Source organism: Onychomys torridus, chromosome 10 (assembly GCF_903995425.1).
Source record: "Onychomys torridus chromosome 10, mOncTor1.1, whole genome shotgun sequence".
NCBI lineage: Eukaryota > Metazoa > Chordata > Mammalia > Rodentia > Cricetidae > Onychomys > Onychomys torridus.
This window is the reverse complement of record NC_050452.1, coordinates 72,478,771-72,497,046: the sequence shown is the minus strand read 5'-3', so window position 1 is coordinate 72,497,046 and position 18,276 is coordinate 72,478,771. Positions and strand designations below refer to the sequence as shown.

Sequence of the window (18,276 nt, the reverse complement as noted above, 5' to 3'; positions counted from 1 at the left end):
CTACTGGGTTCTTGAAAACCCGGAAGTGAGAACAACAGAACAGAGCACATGAGACCGTGTGAACGAATAAGCTGCAGATTCACCAGCAGCATTATTTTGCTTTCTCAGATACCTTTCTTATATTTTTGGTTGTGAGCCTAGCCTTTAACGGCTGAGCCATCTCTCCAGCCCTACCTTTCTTAAGGAAAAAAAAAAAAAAAAAAAGAAATCTTAGTTTCTATTAAAATTGGTTTAATAACAAATTACTTATAATAACTTAATTATAAGTTTGCTGAAGTGAAACCATTCTTCAAGAAGTTACAAGAGAAATAAAAAAGAAAGTCAAGAAGTGAATCGAATTTGAGAAAAATGCTGAATGATTATCAATTATTTTTAAAAACAAAAAGTATTTGGGGGAGTTAGATGTGTTTATACTTTGCTCATTAGCAAAATAATTGTTTCTTTCTTTTCTTTCTTTCGTTTTTTTAGAAGATGCCATTAAATATTCCCAGAAGAGCCTTCCTTTCTTCAGCTGCATCATCAGGATAATACTTACTGGAGGGAAAAAGCAAATGTAAAAATGATTTTTTATTGTGAACCAGCTTGTTTTAAAACGCAGAGTAAATAATGTAACATCACATTGTAGGTAAACTTGAAGATTACTGTGAGGCTAATACAACAAACACACTTAGTATGAAAACCTTGTCTGTTAGTAAAAGTTTACAAGAGACTGTAAACTGTGATTATTTCTTTAAATATATTAGAAGTAATGCTACTTACTACAAAGCATGAGATTTCTAAGCTTGGACTCTCAAAGGAAAGAAAAACTGCTGCTTTTAAGGTTCCCTCTTAAAAATGGCCAGCAGTTAGGTAACAAAGAGGACCCTAAGAGAGACACATGGATTTCCCTGGGAAGGGGAAATGGATGAGATCTTCTGGGTAAACTTGGAGGGGGAAGGGGAATGAGGGAATGGGATGGTCCACTGGGGTAGGATGAAGGAGGAGAGCAATGAAAGAGGTATCTTTTTTTTTTTTTTTAAAGATTTATTTATTTATTTATTATGTACACAGAAGAGGGCGCCAGATCTCATTATAGATGGTTGTGAGCCACCATGTGGTTGCTGGGAATTGAACTCAGGACCTCTGGAAGAGCAGTCAGTGCTCTTAACCTCTGAGCCATCTCTCCAGCCCCAAAAGAGGTATCTTGATAAAGGGAGCTATTATGGGGTTAGGAAGAAACCTGGTGCCAGAGAAAATCCCAGGAATCCTCAAGGATGACCCCAGCTAAGACTTCTAGCAACAGTGGAGAGGGCGCCTGAACTGGCCTTCTCCTGTTATCAGATTGCTAACTACCCTCCATCCAGTAACTGATGGAAGCAGATGCAGAGATCCACAGCCAAACACTGGGCTGAGCTCCTGGAGCCCAGTGGAAGAGAGGAAGGAGGGATCGTATGAGCAAGAGGGGTTAAGATCATAATGGGGAAAACCACAGAGACAGCTGACCTGAGCTAGTAGGAGCCCATGGACTCTGGACTGACAGCTAGGGAACTTGTATGGGATGACCTAGGCCCTCTGAATGTGTTTGACATTTGTGTAGCTTGGTCTGTTTATGGGGCCCCTAGCAGTGGGATCAGGACCTGTCCCTGGCACACGAGCTGGCTTTTTGGAACCTATCTACCAAGCAGGGATACTCGCCCAGCCTCGACACAGGGGAGGAGCTTGGTCCTGCTTCAACATGATACGACATGCTCTGTTGACTTGCATGGGAGGCCTGCTCCTTTCTGAACTGAGGAGTGTATGGGAGAAATAGAATGGAGGTAGAGGTTGGAAATGGGAAGAGAGGAGGTTGGTATGTAAAATAAATGAAATAATTAATTAAAAAAAAATGGCCAGCAGTGAAGGCACTGATTAGATTTATTACGACTGTGACATTGAACCTGTTGAAACAGCTGACTGACTAAAATACAGCTTAAACTTCTATAAGTTATCTGATGCCATTGTATTTCTCCAATGACATTACAGTTTGTACTGTCAATAATACATACTGCATTCAAATGAATAAAAGCAACTTTATCAGCTCAGTGTTTTACAGTTAATACATTAAACTATAGGTTTTAAAAATTAGTCTATCTACTCTTGATGGCTCTAGGGATCTCAGTTCTCAGGAGATCTTAATTTTCCAGACTTTTAATAAGTAAAAGGTGTCTCTGATCTTTAAAACAAAAAAAGGTCTGGAGAAATAGCTCAGGGATTAAGAACATGCACTACTTTTCCAAAAGACCTGCATTCAATGCCATCACCCATATCAGACAGTTCACAACTGCCTATAACCCCAGCTCCAGAAGGACCCGACTCCTGCACTCACTTGCAAACATGCCCCCCGACACACAAATCTTTAAAATGAACCAAAAAAGAATGCTGAATTTCATTATAAAAATTTTTGCTAGTAAAGTCTTGAAATGTTCTTACCTGAGATCAATTTCCTTTTTAGAGTCACTGTTTCCAATAAAAATATCCACTTCCTTAAAATTGAGGGACTGTGGTGTTTTCTTAGAGTGGGTAAAGCATACCCTCTCAATCACTGGTGAGAGAGTTGGCTGTTTTCTCTCTTGTAAATTGACCTATGTTTTAATGTAAAAAACAGCAACCACTGAAAGTTAAGTATTCAAGCAAAATTTAAAATAAAACCAAAATGTATATGGCTTACAAGATTTTCATTTCCAGCTTGTTGAGGTGACTCTGCCACAAAAGATGGACCAAACTTGGACTTGGCACAATCTGATAGATAAATATCTGGCTTCTCATGTGATGAAACAAAACTAAAAATTAAAATAAATTATTTATAAAATATGAAAAACAAACTGTTCTACATTAATAGTACTCTGTAGAGAATATTAGGCTTATATTTATTACACAAAAGTTGATATTGTTTCCTATACTCTTTGAGAACTTGGTATATTTTCTTCCTTCTTCCTCCTCCTGCTCCTTGTTCTTCTCTTTGAGAAAGGAGCTCACTATGTAAAACTCTGGCGGTCCTGGAACTCACTATGTAGATCAGCCTGGCCTCAACTTATAAAGGTGTGCTAGGACCACACCTGGCTGTTTTCTTTCCTTAAGAACAAATCCAATTTGCATATTCCAAATTAGTACGAGTCCTATTTTAAGAAGTATTCATTCAACAATTTTAAGATTTAGTGTTATGCTTAATTTTCTATGATCTAGAAACCTGTAAATCTTTTCTAGACTCCATTGGTTAACCTTTTTCCTCCTTTCTGTATTCTGGATTCACATAATTACCATCTTCTTTCATATAACTACATACTAGGATTCACAACATTTTATTAAATTCATACATTAGAATACATTTATTATTTACTATTATATGCCATATATTAGCTAGGAGCTAGATACAAAGTGGTAAACAAGCCAAAAGTGAATTATTATCTAACACTGAAATAGACCATATGTGAAAATAAAAGTCACAGCTGGAAAAATAGTTTAGGTGATAAAGTGCTTGGCTTGTAAGCACTTAGACCTAAGTTTGAGCTCTAGAACCCTGTTAAAAACAGATCAGTGTCATGGTGCATGACTGTAACCGTGTTGGGGAGATGGAGATAGGTGGATTATGGGAGCCAGCCTAGCCTACTTGGAGAGATCCAGACCAGTGAGATATACTGTCTCAAAAAACAAAAAATAAAACAACAATAAAAATTCAAAAAAGCTGGGTGGTGGTACTTGGGAGGCAGAGGCAGGCAGATCTCTGAGTTCAAGGTCAGACTATCTATAGAGCGAGTTCCAGGATAGCCAGGACTACAAACTCTGCCTTGAAACCCCTCCCCTCAAAAACCCCCAAACAAAACAGACCAGAGAGCTGGATCAACATTGAAGAGTGATGGCTGCACAATCCTGAGGACTGGAGTTAAGATCCCACCACCCACATAACAAGCCAGGTGTCCATCCACACCTCAGTCCAGCTCTGAGCAGGGCAGCTGTAGAAGGCTCACAGGTGCTTGCTGACTTCCAGTCTAGCCAAGAAAACATGAGCCCCAGGCTCAGGAGAGACGCATCTCTAGGAAATAGATGGAGAGTGATAGAGGAGGATACCCAATGCCCTCTTCTGGCCTGTATGTGCGTAACATATTCCTTCCCTGCTTGTGCATATATACTCACATAGATACACAGAGATAGATAAATAGATAGATAGATAGATAGATAGATAGATAGATAGATAGATAGATAGATAGATAGATAGATAGATAGATAGATAGAGATAGATAAAATGATAATAATAATAATAAAATGATGTACTGCACCAAGGAATGAGACCCAAGATTATCCTTTGGCTTCCACAGGCACACACACATACAATGTGTACAAGCACCTGCACACACACACACACACACACACACACACACACACACACACTATATGTGTTTATATACTTATATACACAATTATGGATTCTGAAGCTTGTGAAAAAATTGAGTAATATCATGGGAAATAGCAGTGTGGAGACATATACCTATTTTTGAAAGATGGTCATCAATGCTTTTCTGAGTGGATGACAATTAAGATGTCATTTAAAGGCTAAAAGTGATAGCCATATAAACAGCAATGAACAGTGGATACAGTAGGAAAAGTCATATAAGCTGACTATATCTTTTTAGTTTTGATTAACAAGTATTATGTACATAGAAAAGAAGACAGACAGTGAATGGGGCATTAGAGGAAAAGCAAGTGGCCTTGCATCCCAGGTCCTCAGCCCTCATGGGCCTTCTCCCCTGGAGCAACTTCTGATACTGTTTTTCACAGGATTCTTGTGAGCACACATTTTAAACCATTTATCTTCTAAATTATTCCAAAATTATTTGTAGCTTTTTTTTAAATGTGTGGGGCAGAAAATAGTTTTCATGCTGTTTTTTTTCTTCTATTTCTTTTGCTATTTCTATCAGACTCAAACTTAGAATCAATAAATGAAAGGGATAAAGGACAACTTTTAAAGCTGTTAGATAGTCTGGGAGATCCAAACCCAGAGCATCTTAAGGTAGATGAGCTCCCAGCCAGTGCAGCAGTCTTGGCAGACTTGTGAAAGACTGGTGTCTAAGGCCCCAGTGTCAGGAAAACAGAAGGGCATACGAACAAAGTCAACACCTGCAAGTCTCTGGAACCAATGGTCCTGTAGTACTGATGCTCATAATCAGTAAGTGATTATTTATGTAAGATACTGAACCCCAAATAAAGGGCTGTCAGCATTTCTTGTCTTTTGGCCAAAATTCCTCTTCTGTCTTGGTTTCTAATCAAGTCCAATATTTCCAAATAAAGCACTTTGCACTTTGGCAAAAATTTTAAATTGAACTTTTCTAAGATGATTTTTTTTCTCTTCCAAATCTGTGGTTCCTGTATTGTCAGATAATATTTCCATATACCTAGCTGCCATGTATTCTTTCCTCTCCTACATTATCATATTCTATTAATTATCAAACTGAATGCACTTTATCTCTGAGGTTTTAAAAATCTCATCTTTAAAATTAATTTTTTTTGAGCTGAGGATCGAACCCAGGGCCTTGCGTTTGCTAGGCAAACGCTCTACCACTGAGCTAAATCCCCAACCCCTTTAAAATTAACTTTTTACATTTACTTTGTGTTAGTGTGTGCGTGCGTGCGTGCGTGTGTGCCTGTGTGCGTGCGTGCGTGTGTGCGTGCGTGCGTGCGTGCATGCGTGTGTGTGTGTGTGTGTGTGTGTGTGTACACACGTAGGCACAGGTATGGAGGGTAAAGGACAAGTTGTCGAAGTCGTCTCTCTCCTTCCAATATTCGGATTTTGAAGGTCAAACTCAGGTCATCTGGCTTGGTGACAAGTGCTTACCCAGTCAACCATCTCATAGGACATCTCTGAGATGTGTGAAAAGTCCAACTCTAATCTCTTTTCCCATCATCTCTGCCCAGGTGAGGTCTCACCATGTCCTGTCTTTCTTAGTGGCCACAATACTTCTGATGGTCCTGTCCTCTATGATTCACTCTTGATCTGCTGCTGGAATAATTCTTTTATGATTACATTGAATGTCTGTATCATCTATCATGGAGGGGAAGCACTGGAGACTCCTAAGCTAACTCTGGCCTATAGAGATCACTGTTGTACTTTGATGGAGGTGATGTCAAAAGTACACTAATTTCTTTGAACTAGATGCCAAAATTTTAAAATGATGAAATGTCACATAAATGTTACATTCCTAACTTTCCTTGAAAAATCACAATATCTGAACACTAAACCTGTATTTCATAGATAGCAATAACTAGGTAGAGCTCAGTGTGGTTCCCCTTTATTGGGACAGTTCATACTTGGTCTTGGCTCCCTGAGTCCCTGACAGCACTTGGGTCTGTGAACCTTGTCCTCCTAGATGTAGTACCTATTGCAGCATTCAAGACCCTTACACTCAGACTCAGCAATTACTTCTATGGCCACACAAAACACACCTCAATGATCCTGTGCATCACCTGCCTTTTTAAGCCCTATGTCCTTTTGTTTAAAATAATTTAAACCTAGAGAGAATGTCTATCTGCCTCTCTCTCACTTGTTTTAGAACATGGTCTGATGTGGGCCAAGGACTCATCGCACCTTTGGTAAGCACTGCTAGATGGCCTTGGTGAAGTGGTCTCACGGCAGCACTGTGAGAGACAGGCCTGGAATGGGAACCAAGTTTAGGTTGTCCACACATTAATGTTCTCTGACATCTAAAGAGTTAAACCCCATTTCCAATTGTGTTTCAAGAGAATATAAAGTTCTAAGACTTATAGACCAAAGTTCTGAAGCTTGCCTGTTTGAGATTTCTCTTTGGAATTTGCTGCTTGACTTTTGGAAGGGTAGCTTACTTCCCCTGGGACTTGAACTACAAGTGTCTCCAAATCCTATGAGAAGAGAGAACATTTGGAAATGAAATGCTAGTTGACAGTTAGTGGAAGTGTGGTACAAGTTTTACAAGGGATCTCTTAAACCAGGACTGGTTAAGAAAGACGTGGGAGGGCTGCAGAGGTGGGTCAGTGAGTAAAGTGCTTTCTAGGCAGGAATGAGGACTGTATTCAGCTTTCCGGAACTCATATAAAATCTGGACATGAGCTCACAAGCCAGTTGGTGAAGCCATAACAAAGAAAAAAAGAAAAGGATGTCCTAGTTTGCTTTTGGTTGCTGTGATAAACACCAAAAGCAACCTTGGGAGGAAAGGGTTTATTTCAGCTTCAGCTTATCATCATGAGGGACATTGGGGCAGGAACCTGGGGTGGGGGCTGAAGCACAGACCATGCAGGAGTGCTGCTTACTGGCTTGCTGCCTATGGCTTATTCAGTTGGCATTCACCTTCACAGGGATGGTACTGCCCACAGGATGGCCCTCCCACATTGGTCATTAAGAAAACGCCCCCACAGACTTGTCCAAAGACTAATCTGATGGAAGCTTTTTCTCAACTGAGGACCCCTCTTCCTGGATGACTCTAGTCTGTGTAAAGTTGACAAAAACTAACCAACACAAGGGCTAATTCTCAATAATCAAAACTGATTTACATAGAGAATATAAGGGCAAAAAGCTAAGAAAATAAAACTATGAAACACATAAGTTAGTTTATTAGCTACTGTGTTTAAAGTCATACTATTTACTTATTTTTTTTTTTAAATTCAAGTGTATGACCAAACTGAAACTTATTCAGTATTCTCAATGGTCCACATATAATTGTTTTAAATGCTCTACACATGGAGAAAGAGGTATTTACTGGAAATGGTTTTCCCAGTGATGGCGCTGTGTCCTCACAAGATTAGGTCACCTCAAAGGGTCAGCATACACCAACTTCTAGCTTGCAGGACTCATCAAAAATCAAGTTAGGGATTAGCAGTTGTTCAGTGATAGAAGAAATATATCCAGGGACCCCACATCATAGAGCTCCAGGCCTATTCTGTGCAGGTGATCCAGTTCTGATCTTTCTGAGAAAGGCTTGAGTTCTTTAGGATTCCAAGTCAACAGCATCTGAACTTCTCACTGGCTCCTGTGGTTGCTTTGTGTTCTGATTGTTTGGACAATCTGAGGTAGAGGACATCAAGAAGCAACTGTGTAGGAAGATGCTCTGTGGGTTGAGGAACTGGTTTCTTCTGTCTGCCCACATGGGAAGAGTATCCCCACTTTCTCCTCTAGTCAAATAACAGCTAAGAGTTTCAACTATCTGTTTAGTAAAACAAGTTTGTCTGTAACCCAAATATGTAAGTCTATGATTTGGGGTTTATTTATGGTTTAAACACACCTTCCAATAAAGCACTAGCCCTTTTTTACTTACTTGTTTGTTTATTGATTCCTGAAAAGTGAGCATTTCAACTAGAAGTCAAGGTTATTTCCCTGCAAGCAGATGAATACTCTTAAAAACATAATACTTTTTTATTTCACAGAGTAGCGGACCACCTATGAACTCAGAAGGGAGACCAGGGTACTCTGTTTTATGAGGGACAATTTAATAAAGATAAAGATTTAAATAGGACCTTTAGGAAGAGACAGGAGGGGTAGGGAGATGACTCAGTGGTTAAGAGGTGCTCCTCCAGGAGACCTGGGTTTTAGTTTTGATAAAAATTCTAATCTTACTTAAACAAATACATACAAAAAGACAAGAAAAGCAGTCTTAGGGACCAAAACAAAAATATCCAAAAAATTCCTAATGAAATTACTTTATGCAAAAACAGTGTTACCTGATACAGCTGTCTTCTCCGCATCAGCTGAATAACTCATAACTTCTATTAAGCTTTCATCATCAAAGTCATCCCAAACTTCATTTCCCAACTCAAAGTTCACATCCAAAACTTCAGAAGACTTGTTTTCATCTGCAACACTGTGATTTCCAGATATGTTAGTGTGTCTGCTGAACATCATTGTTTGAGGGGTCTTTTCATTTGAAGTTGTATAAGAATTCCATCCAAGAAAATCTGTCACATGTGTACAAGAGTGTAGACACTTGTTAAACCACATAAGCATTATTTTGAACTGAAATATGACACATCTTTCAACTACTATGCAGAGATCTTGATCCACAATTTTCTCTGTTTTTATTTATTTATTTATTTATTTATTTATTTATTTATTTATTTATTTATTTATTGGTTTTTTGAGACAGGGTTTCTCTGTGTAGCTTTGCGCCTTTCCTGGAACTCACTTGGTAGCCCAGGCTGGCCTCGAACTCACAGAGATCCGCCTGCCTCTGCCTCCTGAGTGCTGGGATTAAAGGAGTGCGCCACCACTGCTCGGCCCGATCCCCAGTTTTCAAGAGCACATGTTGTCAAGTACTGATGAATATTTTCTCCAGATAATTCTATTTACTGAATGACATGACTGAGAGGTCCACTAAACTTCATTTTCAATGGATTAATTTTTATCATTTTTACTATTGTGTATTTGTGTGTGTGACGTGTGCATGAGGGTGCACATGCCCCAGACATGGGTGGAGGGCAGAGTACAACTTGTGGAGTCAGTTTTCTCCTTCCACCTTCACACAGATCCTGGGGATTGAACTCAGGTCTCTAGACTTGCCACCACAAGCTCCTGTACCCACTGAGCAATCTTGCCAGTTCCATAATTTTAATTGATTTTAATTCACACAGTAAACAACTTTGTAACACCACACTCTATAATATTTTCCTATACAGAAAAAAATATTAGGAACACCAATAATAGTAACATACAGTAGATTAAGAAGTTTTAGATTTTCAGCACTATCATCTTTGTTTTTAACATAATTCATTTGACTGGAATTTATTTATCATAAAATGTTTAGTATCAAATTTATTAGTACTTTAACAGTGTTTGAAAGATTTCTGACACTTTAACAAGAACTTCTCATAAGGCAGTGTGTTAGTTAATTTCATTTTAAATACCCTGTCCTCTTCCTCATCTGTTCACACCTACGTCTTCTGTCAGTTGTGCCTACAATTTCAGTCACATTATTACACTTTTATATGTTGACGCACACAGTATGGTATGTACTAAAGACAGAAATAGTATTAAATGCCATGGAAATGCAGTGAAAAGAACAACTGGAGTAAAAGACCCCTTTAAGATTAAAAATGTGTGAAAGAACAGTGGTAGCTCCCTCAGGCTGTGGAGCAGGCACACTATTCTATCCAGGAGAACAGCACAGAAGAGGTGAGGAGCTGTGTGAGCAGACAGAGAAGGCAGGAAGTCTTCAGAATTCAGAACACAAAGCAAGAGAAAGAAGGACCCACTGGAAGTGCCCAGCTAGGCACGTATCGGATCATGCCGAAAGTAATGTGTCACACTAAGTGTTTTCTCCTCTTATCAGCACAGACGCCTATTGCAGACGCTTCTGAGAGAAGGCTAGACGCCTGCTTGATCACTTGGAATATTTATGGATCAGAGGATAACGAGACTGAAGCAGGGGAAATGTAAGAAAGTTATCAAAATAAGGAGAGGAAATGAGCATTTAAGCCTAAGTATCAGTAAAAATAGTAGATGAAGGAACAAATACGGGAGTGGTGTATGATACAAAACATTAGGTCTTAGTGCTCAGCTACATGTAGAGTAAGAGATTTAGAATCATCCTTTCTCTGCCTTCAGCAGCACAGAAGAGTCATGCACTGAGCCGAGGAAAGAGAAGGGATGGAATGCTGCACAAAGATCAGAGCTCGGGGGCAGGAAGGGCGACTTTCTGGCAGCTCTGCCCAAGAGGGTGGTGAGAGGAGTGGGTTTGTACTTAGAAAAAGACAGACTTAGCAACCACGAAGAGTTAACTGATGACTGAAGGCTTAGGAGGTATTGTGTAGAAGTTTTGCAGTAAAAAGAATAAAGAGAGGGAAGGAGGAGATAGAGAGGAACAGTAAGCAGAGGAGGGGATCAGGTGAGGAGGGAGACAGACAGGAAAAGAGTGGATGGATTCATGTGGAACATCAGCAAGAAGAAAAGCCAACAAGAGTCTGAGAAGTAATCAATAGGATGATTGAACTGGATCCAAAGGAGAGACTTCCCAGAGGAAGGAACAGAAGCGTCAGATCCTCCAGAAAAGACTTCACAGAACTGAATACCTCAGTCACTAAATGCCCAAGGAAGAACAGTTTTAAAGTAATGATGAAGAGCCCAAATTTTAATGAGTGAGTAGTAACCAAGATGGAAGAAATAAGTGTGAATTGTTCTCTCAGTACTTTTTAGTTTGACAAGAAAGTAAGATATAAATATAGAGAAGATCACAGGATGGTGGTGGTGGTGTGGTGGTGGTGGGGGGGTGGTGGTGTGGTGGTGGTGGTGTGGGTGATGGTGGAGGTGGTGGTGGTGGATGATGGTGGTGGTGGGGGGTGTGTGGTGAGGTGGGGTGGTGGTGGGGGTGGTGTGGGTGGTGGTGGTGGTGGTGGGGTGGGTTGTAGGTGGTGTGTGGTGGTGTGGAGGTGTGTGGTGGTTGGTTTGTTTGTGGTGGTGGTGTGGAGGTGGTGTGGTGTGTGTGTTGGTTGTGGGGGGGGTTGTGGGTGGTGTGGTTGGTGTGGTGGTGGTGGTGGTGGTGGTGATGGTGGTGGTGGGTGGTTGGTATGGTGGTGGTGAGGGTGGTGGTGGTGGTGTGGTGTGGTGGTGTGGTGGTGGTGGAGGTGTGGTGGTGGTGGTGGTGGTGTGGTGGTGGTGGTGGTGGTGTGGTGATGGTGTGGTGGGTGTGGTGGTGGAGGTGGTGATCTTTCTGGCTTGCTGAACTTTCCATCAGTAGAAACACTCTTCTTTTCCTTTGGGGAACCATGCCTCTGTCATTCTAGGTAATCCTGAGGAGGCCATGGGCCATGATACCCTGCTTTCTTGGGGCCACAGGGACAGAATGACCACTTCCCAGCAATAGAGCTTTATCCAGGATAAAAACATTACTCAAAATAAACTAGTTCGAATGAATTCACATCTGTACAACTACAAGTGAAAACTACCTTTCTCTATTGAGATTATTAAACTGGAAAGATGAAAATTTGGGAGGACTTGCCATGTGAGAAAGCCTATTTAACAAGTGGAGCAAATTAACAATAAACATAGCTAAAAGACTGAGAGAAAGCCAGAGGTATGAGATCATCTGAGTGCCTGGAGCTAGCAAGATTAAAGCTCAATGCCTACTTGGACTTCCAGTTTATAGGAAGATAACCAGTTATCTCTTTTGTACGTAAGTGCCTTTCAAATCACTTATCACAAAAGATCATTATTAGCTAGATGGAAACTTGTAGCAGCTGAAGAAAGAAAAGACTTAAGCATATTTATATGCTAAAAAGAAAAAGACAATAGAAAGCAGATAGTGAACTGGGTGTGGGGATGCACACCTATAATCCAGCATTGGGAGGCAGAGGCAGAAGAATAACAAATTCGAAGGTAGTATGGCCAACATAGTGAGTTCCAAGCCAGACAGAGGTATATGGAGAGACCTTATCTCAAAAAATAAACCAAAACCAAAAAGTAGACAATGAAAATATTGAATAGAGGAGCAAATAACTGGCCTTCTAAATTCCCAGAGAAAGCAAGATTAGAAAGTATTCACATTAAGCCTTGGATAGGAGAAAAAATAATTCTTTTAAGACAATAGAGGGTTAATGATAGATGCAAAATCAAAGAAATACATCAGTTGGGTGAGTTGGGATGAGATGGTAGAAAGTTGAAAGAGTTCATATACTATAAGTTCAACACTCAATTTTCTACTGATAACTAAAAGTCAATTTCATTTTCTAGAAATGGCATTGGACTGGGAATCAGGAGATATGGAATCTATTTCTGGCCTGCCATTAATTAGGTATGTGATTTTGGGCGAGTCATTTAATCTCTTAGAATCTTGGCTTCCTTTACTGTAAAATGAGAAACTGCACAAAGGTCCCTTCCAAATTAAATTTTATGATTCAAAATGCTTTCTCATATAATTTCTAATACTTTTTTCTTTTTCTCTTTGTGAAACTGGAATACAGATAATAAAATTGCCATGTTTTTCTTACAACATTCTCAACACTTAAAATGTTTTGACAATAAAGACTAATGTGTGGAAACTATACTAAACATACTTAATTGCCATCACTGAGAACAGCAAATATTACTTTATGAGCTTTATAAGCATTATCTCATTTAATACTAAAGTGTCTGAAATAATCAGGTAGGAGAGTTGAGGTAAGTATACTATGAGGGTGACAGTGAATGGCAGAGTTAGAATATGGACTTCCCAAGATTGTTTTATATCCTGTCAGCTTCACTATCACATAGACGGTCCTTCCTTAAAAAGAGAGAGAGGGCGGGAGGATGAGAGAGAGAGAAAGACCAAGTGGCTCATTCAGTAACACAAGAACATTGGGGTTGAAGTCTCTAGACAAGGCTTTTATATCATACTATAAATTAGAGTTTGGGTAATGAGTAGAAAAAACGGGAAACAATAAACATACAAGAAGCAATCAGGGAGAAGTGTAAGCTGTGTATAGGACTCGAGACCAGTGTAGCAGTATAAGAACAACAAGTCAGAGGGCTGTGGGTTTAAAAAGAGATAAAATAAGAAGATCGAAACATAAGCTTCCTGTTTTATAATGATTAGTTTTGACAAATTTTCTAATTGTCCAAGTGAGATTAGGAAACGTCCCTGATCTCATCTCAGGCCTGATGGATGTCATGATGTCATAAGAGTTAGTAGATTCTCTTGATTGTATATCTAGTTATTTATCTAGTTATTTATTTTGAAATGTTGTGATCGAACCTAGGATGTCATGAATGCTAGTCAAGCACTGTACCACCAAGCTGCATACACAGCTACCTAGGATCTTAAATTGTGACCAAAGGAAACATGAAGTAACATAATGAAGTCAGTGCCAAATGTGAAAGTGTTTTTAGGAAACTCCAAAGCTCATCATTTCATTTACATTTACATACAGCCACCTGAACAAATGACTTACAGGCTAGGGCAATTTCTCATCTTTCAATATAACATTCTATTAATAGAATGAAGTATGGAAATAACGCTAATAATATAAGTATTCAAAAAATAGTGCTGAAGAATTCATATGTATTACTTCATCTTTAATGGCAAGACACAGATAAAAGCAAATCTAGATTACAAAATTTCTATGCCTTTCAAAGTAGTTTATCATCTCATTATGTCTATCAATTGTAAGAATCATAGATTTAAGAATGGAATAAATACTAGTAATCAGCCATTTTGATACTTTGTTTTATTTATTTGTTTGTTTGTTTGTTCATTCGTTCATTCATTCATTCATTCATACTTTGTTTTTGTTTTGTTTTGAGACAGGGTTTCTTTGTGTAGCCCTGGCTGTCCTGGAACTTACTGTGTAGACCAGGCCACCCTTGAACTTAAGAGAGCCACCTCTCTTTGCCTACTGAGTGCTGGGAAAAAAGGCATACACCACCACTGCCTGGCATGATACTTTATTTTAATATTTTTTACATTTATTTGTTTGTATGTACGTGTGCATGTGTGTGATTGCACACATGCTATAGTGTGTACATGGAGATCAAAGGACAACATGCATGAGTGAAATCTCTCCTTCTACCAAGTGAACTTTGGAGAAGAGGTCATCAGGAACAAGCACTTTTACCCACCAAGCCATCTTACTGGCTCCTACTACTTTCCTTTTAAAGATGAGACTAAAAGCCCAAAAGGTTAAATAATTTCTCCAAGGTCCCACAACTATTTTATGAAACTGGACTAATTTTAAAGTCATTATTTAAATTTCTAAAAAGATATTAGTAGTAAATCATCATTTTGTTTTGTTTTTGGTTTTTCGAGACAGGGTTTCTCTGTATAGCTTTGTGCCTCTTCCTGGAACTCACTTTGTAGCCCAGGCTGGCCTCGAACTCACAGAGATCCACTTGGCTCTGCCTCCCAAATGCTGGGATTAAAGGCGTGTTCCACCACCACCCAGCAAATCATCATTTTAATACTTTTTTTTTTTTTTTGAGACAGGGTTTCTCTGTGTAGCTTTGCACCTTTCACACAAAGATTTCTAATTCTCCTAGTTCTTCCTCATATTGTAGTTAAATAAAATAGTCAACACTTTGTAGGAAAGATACTTTAAAAAAAAAAACTTTGACACATAAGACAATTTGAAATAACCTAAGGATCTGAAATTGGCTCAAAAATCCAAGAGAACACTGTTTTCAGTTGATATTTATAATCTTTTTAGAAGCTTGGTTTTCACTTAAATGACTTGTTAACCTTAGTGACATCAAACTCCCTTGCCAGTCAATAGCAACAGCAATTTACCTTTGTCATGATACTCAGATGGTTCCTGTTGAACTTTTCCATAGATTTCACTCTGACTCCACTGTTCCAATGCTGGTAATTCAGGGATGTTTAAATATTCTGACCTTTATGAAGATAACAAAACCATAAAAAATAAATATAATGAATTTTGCCTTGGAAACTACTTATTTATATAAATAAAAAAGCATAGTTTATTCACTGGAAAATTCTGTGACAAATTTATTAGCTGGGGTAGTAAAGAGTAAAGGCAAATGTTGGATGGAAGAATACATAGTCAACTTTACATGCCCCAGCAGACACCTGCCATCATTATAGTCTTTAAAAATCTACTGATAAGGCTGCTCTCAGCTAGATAACAAAAGTCAAGATCTCTAGAAGTAGTGCTGGGATTTAGACTTCTGATCGGTCGGCTCTTATTCTATATTGGTTGGTAAATAAACAGAATGTCATCTTGGTAGATAGGATTCTACTATCCCTCCTCCTATCTGAGAGACATTGACAGTCCTGTTGGCTGGGGGTGGGGGGTACCACTTTCTCCAGTGAGGTAGCCACTGGTGAGTTGCCCATGTTCCAGTAAATAATCTCCATCAATGCTTATGCAAAGGACTCTAATCACACTCAGTGGATCACACACAGAACAAAGACAAGACAGTCGGAGGGTGTGCTGGAAAGAAGTGTTTCAGTGGGAGAAGGAAAGTGGGTAAGAGAGGGAAATAGGGAGTGAAGATACTAAAATTTATTATATGCAATATTAAACTGCCAAAGAATAAAAAATTAGTTTAAAATGCAGAAAAGAATATCCTGAATAGGAAATTATATATGCAATATTCTCTTCTCTGAATCATGATATAAGAAAAGAACAATGAATTATCATCTGAGGTCTTCTGCTTATTAACTGGGAATATGAGGTTTGCTTTTTTATTAATAAAATGAGTTAAACATCATGTATTGAAATATACAATTACAATCACAGCACTTGAGAGGTTACAACAATAGGATTATGAATTTGAGATCATTCTAGAATGTATAATTAATTCAAAGCCAGCCTGGGCTACATACCAAGATGTATCAAAATACCAACCAGTAAACAAATGTTATAAAATAGCATGAGGTAAAGTAATTTTATGAGCTATGTTGTTATGAAGGTCAAAAGGTATACTGTACAAGCACAATTTCAAATTATAAAGTATCTTCAAGCCTAAGGTATTATTAGCATGAAGTGAGCACCTGCAGTGAGTCAGACAGGGAAAGACACCAACACAGGCTTCCCTGTAAAGCACAGTGTATGCTGTCTCTCAGCAGCAGAGAACCAGGGATGACATAAGGGATAGGTAGTTTCCTAGAAGAGGAGATGTAAGGAATGGTAACATAAGATACTGAAACCCTTATGATAGTGTTGCTATATAATGAAACTAAATGATTATTGTGATCTTCATTGAGCAGTCAGTGACTAACTTCCCTTGAATAAGTGGCTATCTGGAGGAGCAACATTTAAATGAATACTTTACCTTAGATATTAACATTGCATTTGTACCTTGGTATGCCGGACAGGGAAGGCCTTGGAGTAAAACCGAACTCCTTCAGGTCCACATTTTGAGATTTGTTCATCTGTATCTGTTAATAAAAAAATGCCATCCAAGTTCAACTACCACTTTTACAAATAACCCAAATAGTAATTACTGCTGGTAAATAAAGCCCAGAAATCAATGAATTAGGAGAGTGTTAGGCTAGTTTTCAACTCAAATATTTTTCTGAGGCCCTTCTAAGAGGTAGACAGCTTTCATTTTGCTTTTTGGTTTTTTATTTTAATTTGGCTTTCTCTTCTCATTCTATATGTGATATTTTCATAAAAAAGATCTTTTGACTTCCATGGCTTAAATTATCATCCTTCTATGGATGACTCTCAAGTCTGTATTTCTATTTCAATTCCCCTTCTGATTTCCAGTTATAGCCAACTGTCTCTAGGACATCTTTATGTAGATATCTTTTTTGTGTATGTGGTGGTAGTTTTGGGAAATTGAACTCAGAATTCAAAAGAGAATGCCCCCCCCCACCACCATGGGCTCATGCATGTGAACACTTGGTCTCCAGCTGGTGGCGCTCTTTAGGAAGGTTTATGAAGTATGGCCTTGCTGGAGAATAGGTCAGTAGAGGTACACTTTCAGAATTTAAAGAACCCTACCATTTCAAGTTGCTCTCTCTGTTTCATGCTTGCAGTTCAAGATGAGAGCCCTGAGCTTCTGCTCTGGCCACCACACCTACTGCTTGCTGCCACACCTACCACCATGATAGATCTTACCCTCTGGAACCATAAACCCAAATAAACTTGTTGTGAGTTGCCTTGGTCATGTTTTGTCACATCAAGAGAAAAGTAACTAGTACACATGCTCTAGGCTAGCACTAAACCACTGAGCACTTTACTATTCCCGGCCTATATCTAGTATTTCTTACATCGAATCTATTCTGTCTTTATTCCTCCAAACTTGATTTCCTTTTACTCTCACTGCCCTAGAAGGGCCCAACTTTTCTCCCAGTTGATCAAGCCAGAAAGCTGAACACTGGTTTTGCCTACAACTTTTTCCACCTTACCTCTCACAACCAAAAGTACCTCTGAAAAATGTTTTAAGTCCAGTCACTGCTCTCCATTGCCTACCACCACTAGCCTAGATTACTATCAGTTTGCATCAATTACTACAACACAACCTAATGACTTTCCATGTTCCTATTTTTTAATCTTCTAACTCCTTTTTTTGGTCATTGCAGCCAGAATGTCCTTTATAAAACCCAACTCTGATCAGTCCATCAATTAAAGCACTTCAGTATTTCGAAATAGTTTGATGATAAAATCTAACTCTCTAAAAATAACAAAATGATTTGCATGATCTAATCCCTATTCACTTCTTCAGCCTCACTGCTCTCTATTTACAATTAATCTCCAGACATACTATGCTACTTCAGCTACTTAGAAGATCTCTTGGCCACCACCAAATACTCCAGAACTTCAAACTTTAGCCTATCGGTCTCCATCACTATTTTGGTGCCCATTCTGTAT

At 38.9% G+C, this 18,276-nt stretch overlaps 1 protein-coding gene across 3 annotated transcripts in view; it reads right to left on the bottom strand.

Moving 5' to 3' along the window:
* Positions 1-233: 233 nt before the first annotated feature.
* The window catches only part of Hfm1 (helicase for meiosis 1), an 83,700-nt gene continuing 65,657 nt past the window's right edge, over positions 234-18,276 (bottom strand). For 2 of the 3 annotated variants that reach the window (XM_036200630.1, XM_036200629.1), the window contains exons 33-39: positions 16,759-16,838; positions 15,225-15,328; positions 8,698-8,931; positions 6,795-6,885; positions 2,687-2,798; positions 2,449-2,600; positions 234-534 (exon numbers count right to left, since the gene is read on the bottom strand). In XM_036200630.1, the coding sequence (XP_036056523.1) occupies positions 465-534; positions 2,449-2,600; positions 2,687-2,798; positions 6,795-6,885; positions 8,698-8,931; positions 15,225-15,328; positions 16,759-16,838 (843 nt within the window). In that variant the 3' untranslated portion in view covers positions 234-464. Of the gene's footprint in view, positions 535-2,448; positions 2,601-2,686; positions 2,799-6,794; positions 6,886-8,697; positions 8,932-15,224; positions 15,329-16,758; positions 16,839-18,276 lie in introns of those variants that run through there. The other variant, XM_036200631.1, reaches the window with a different exon arrangement.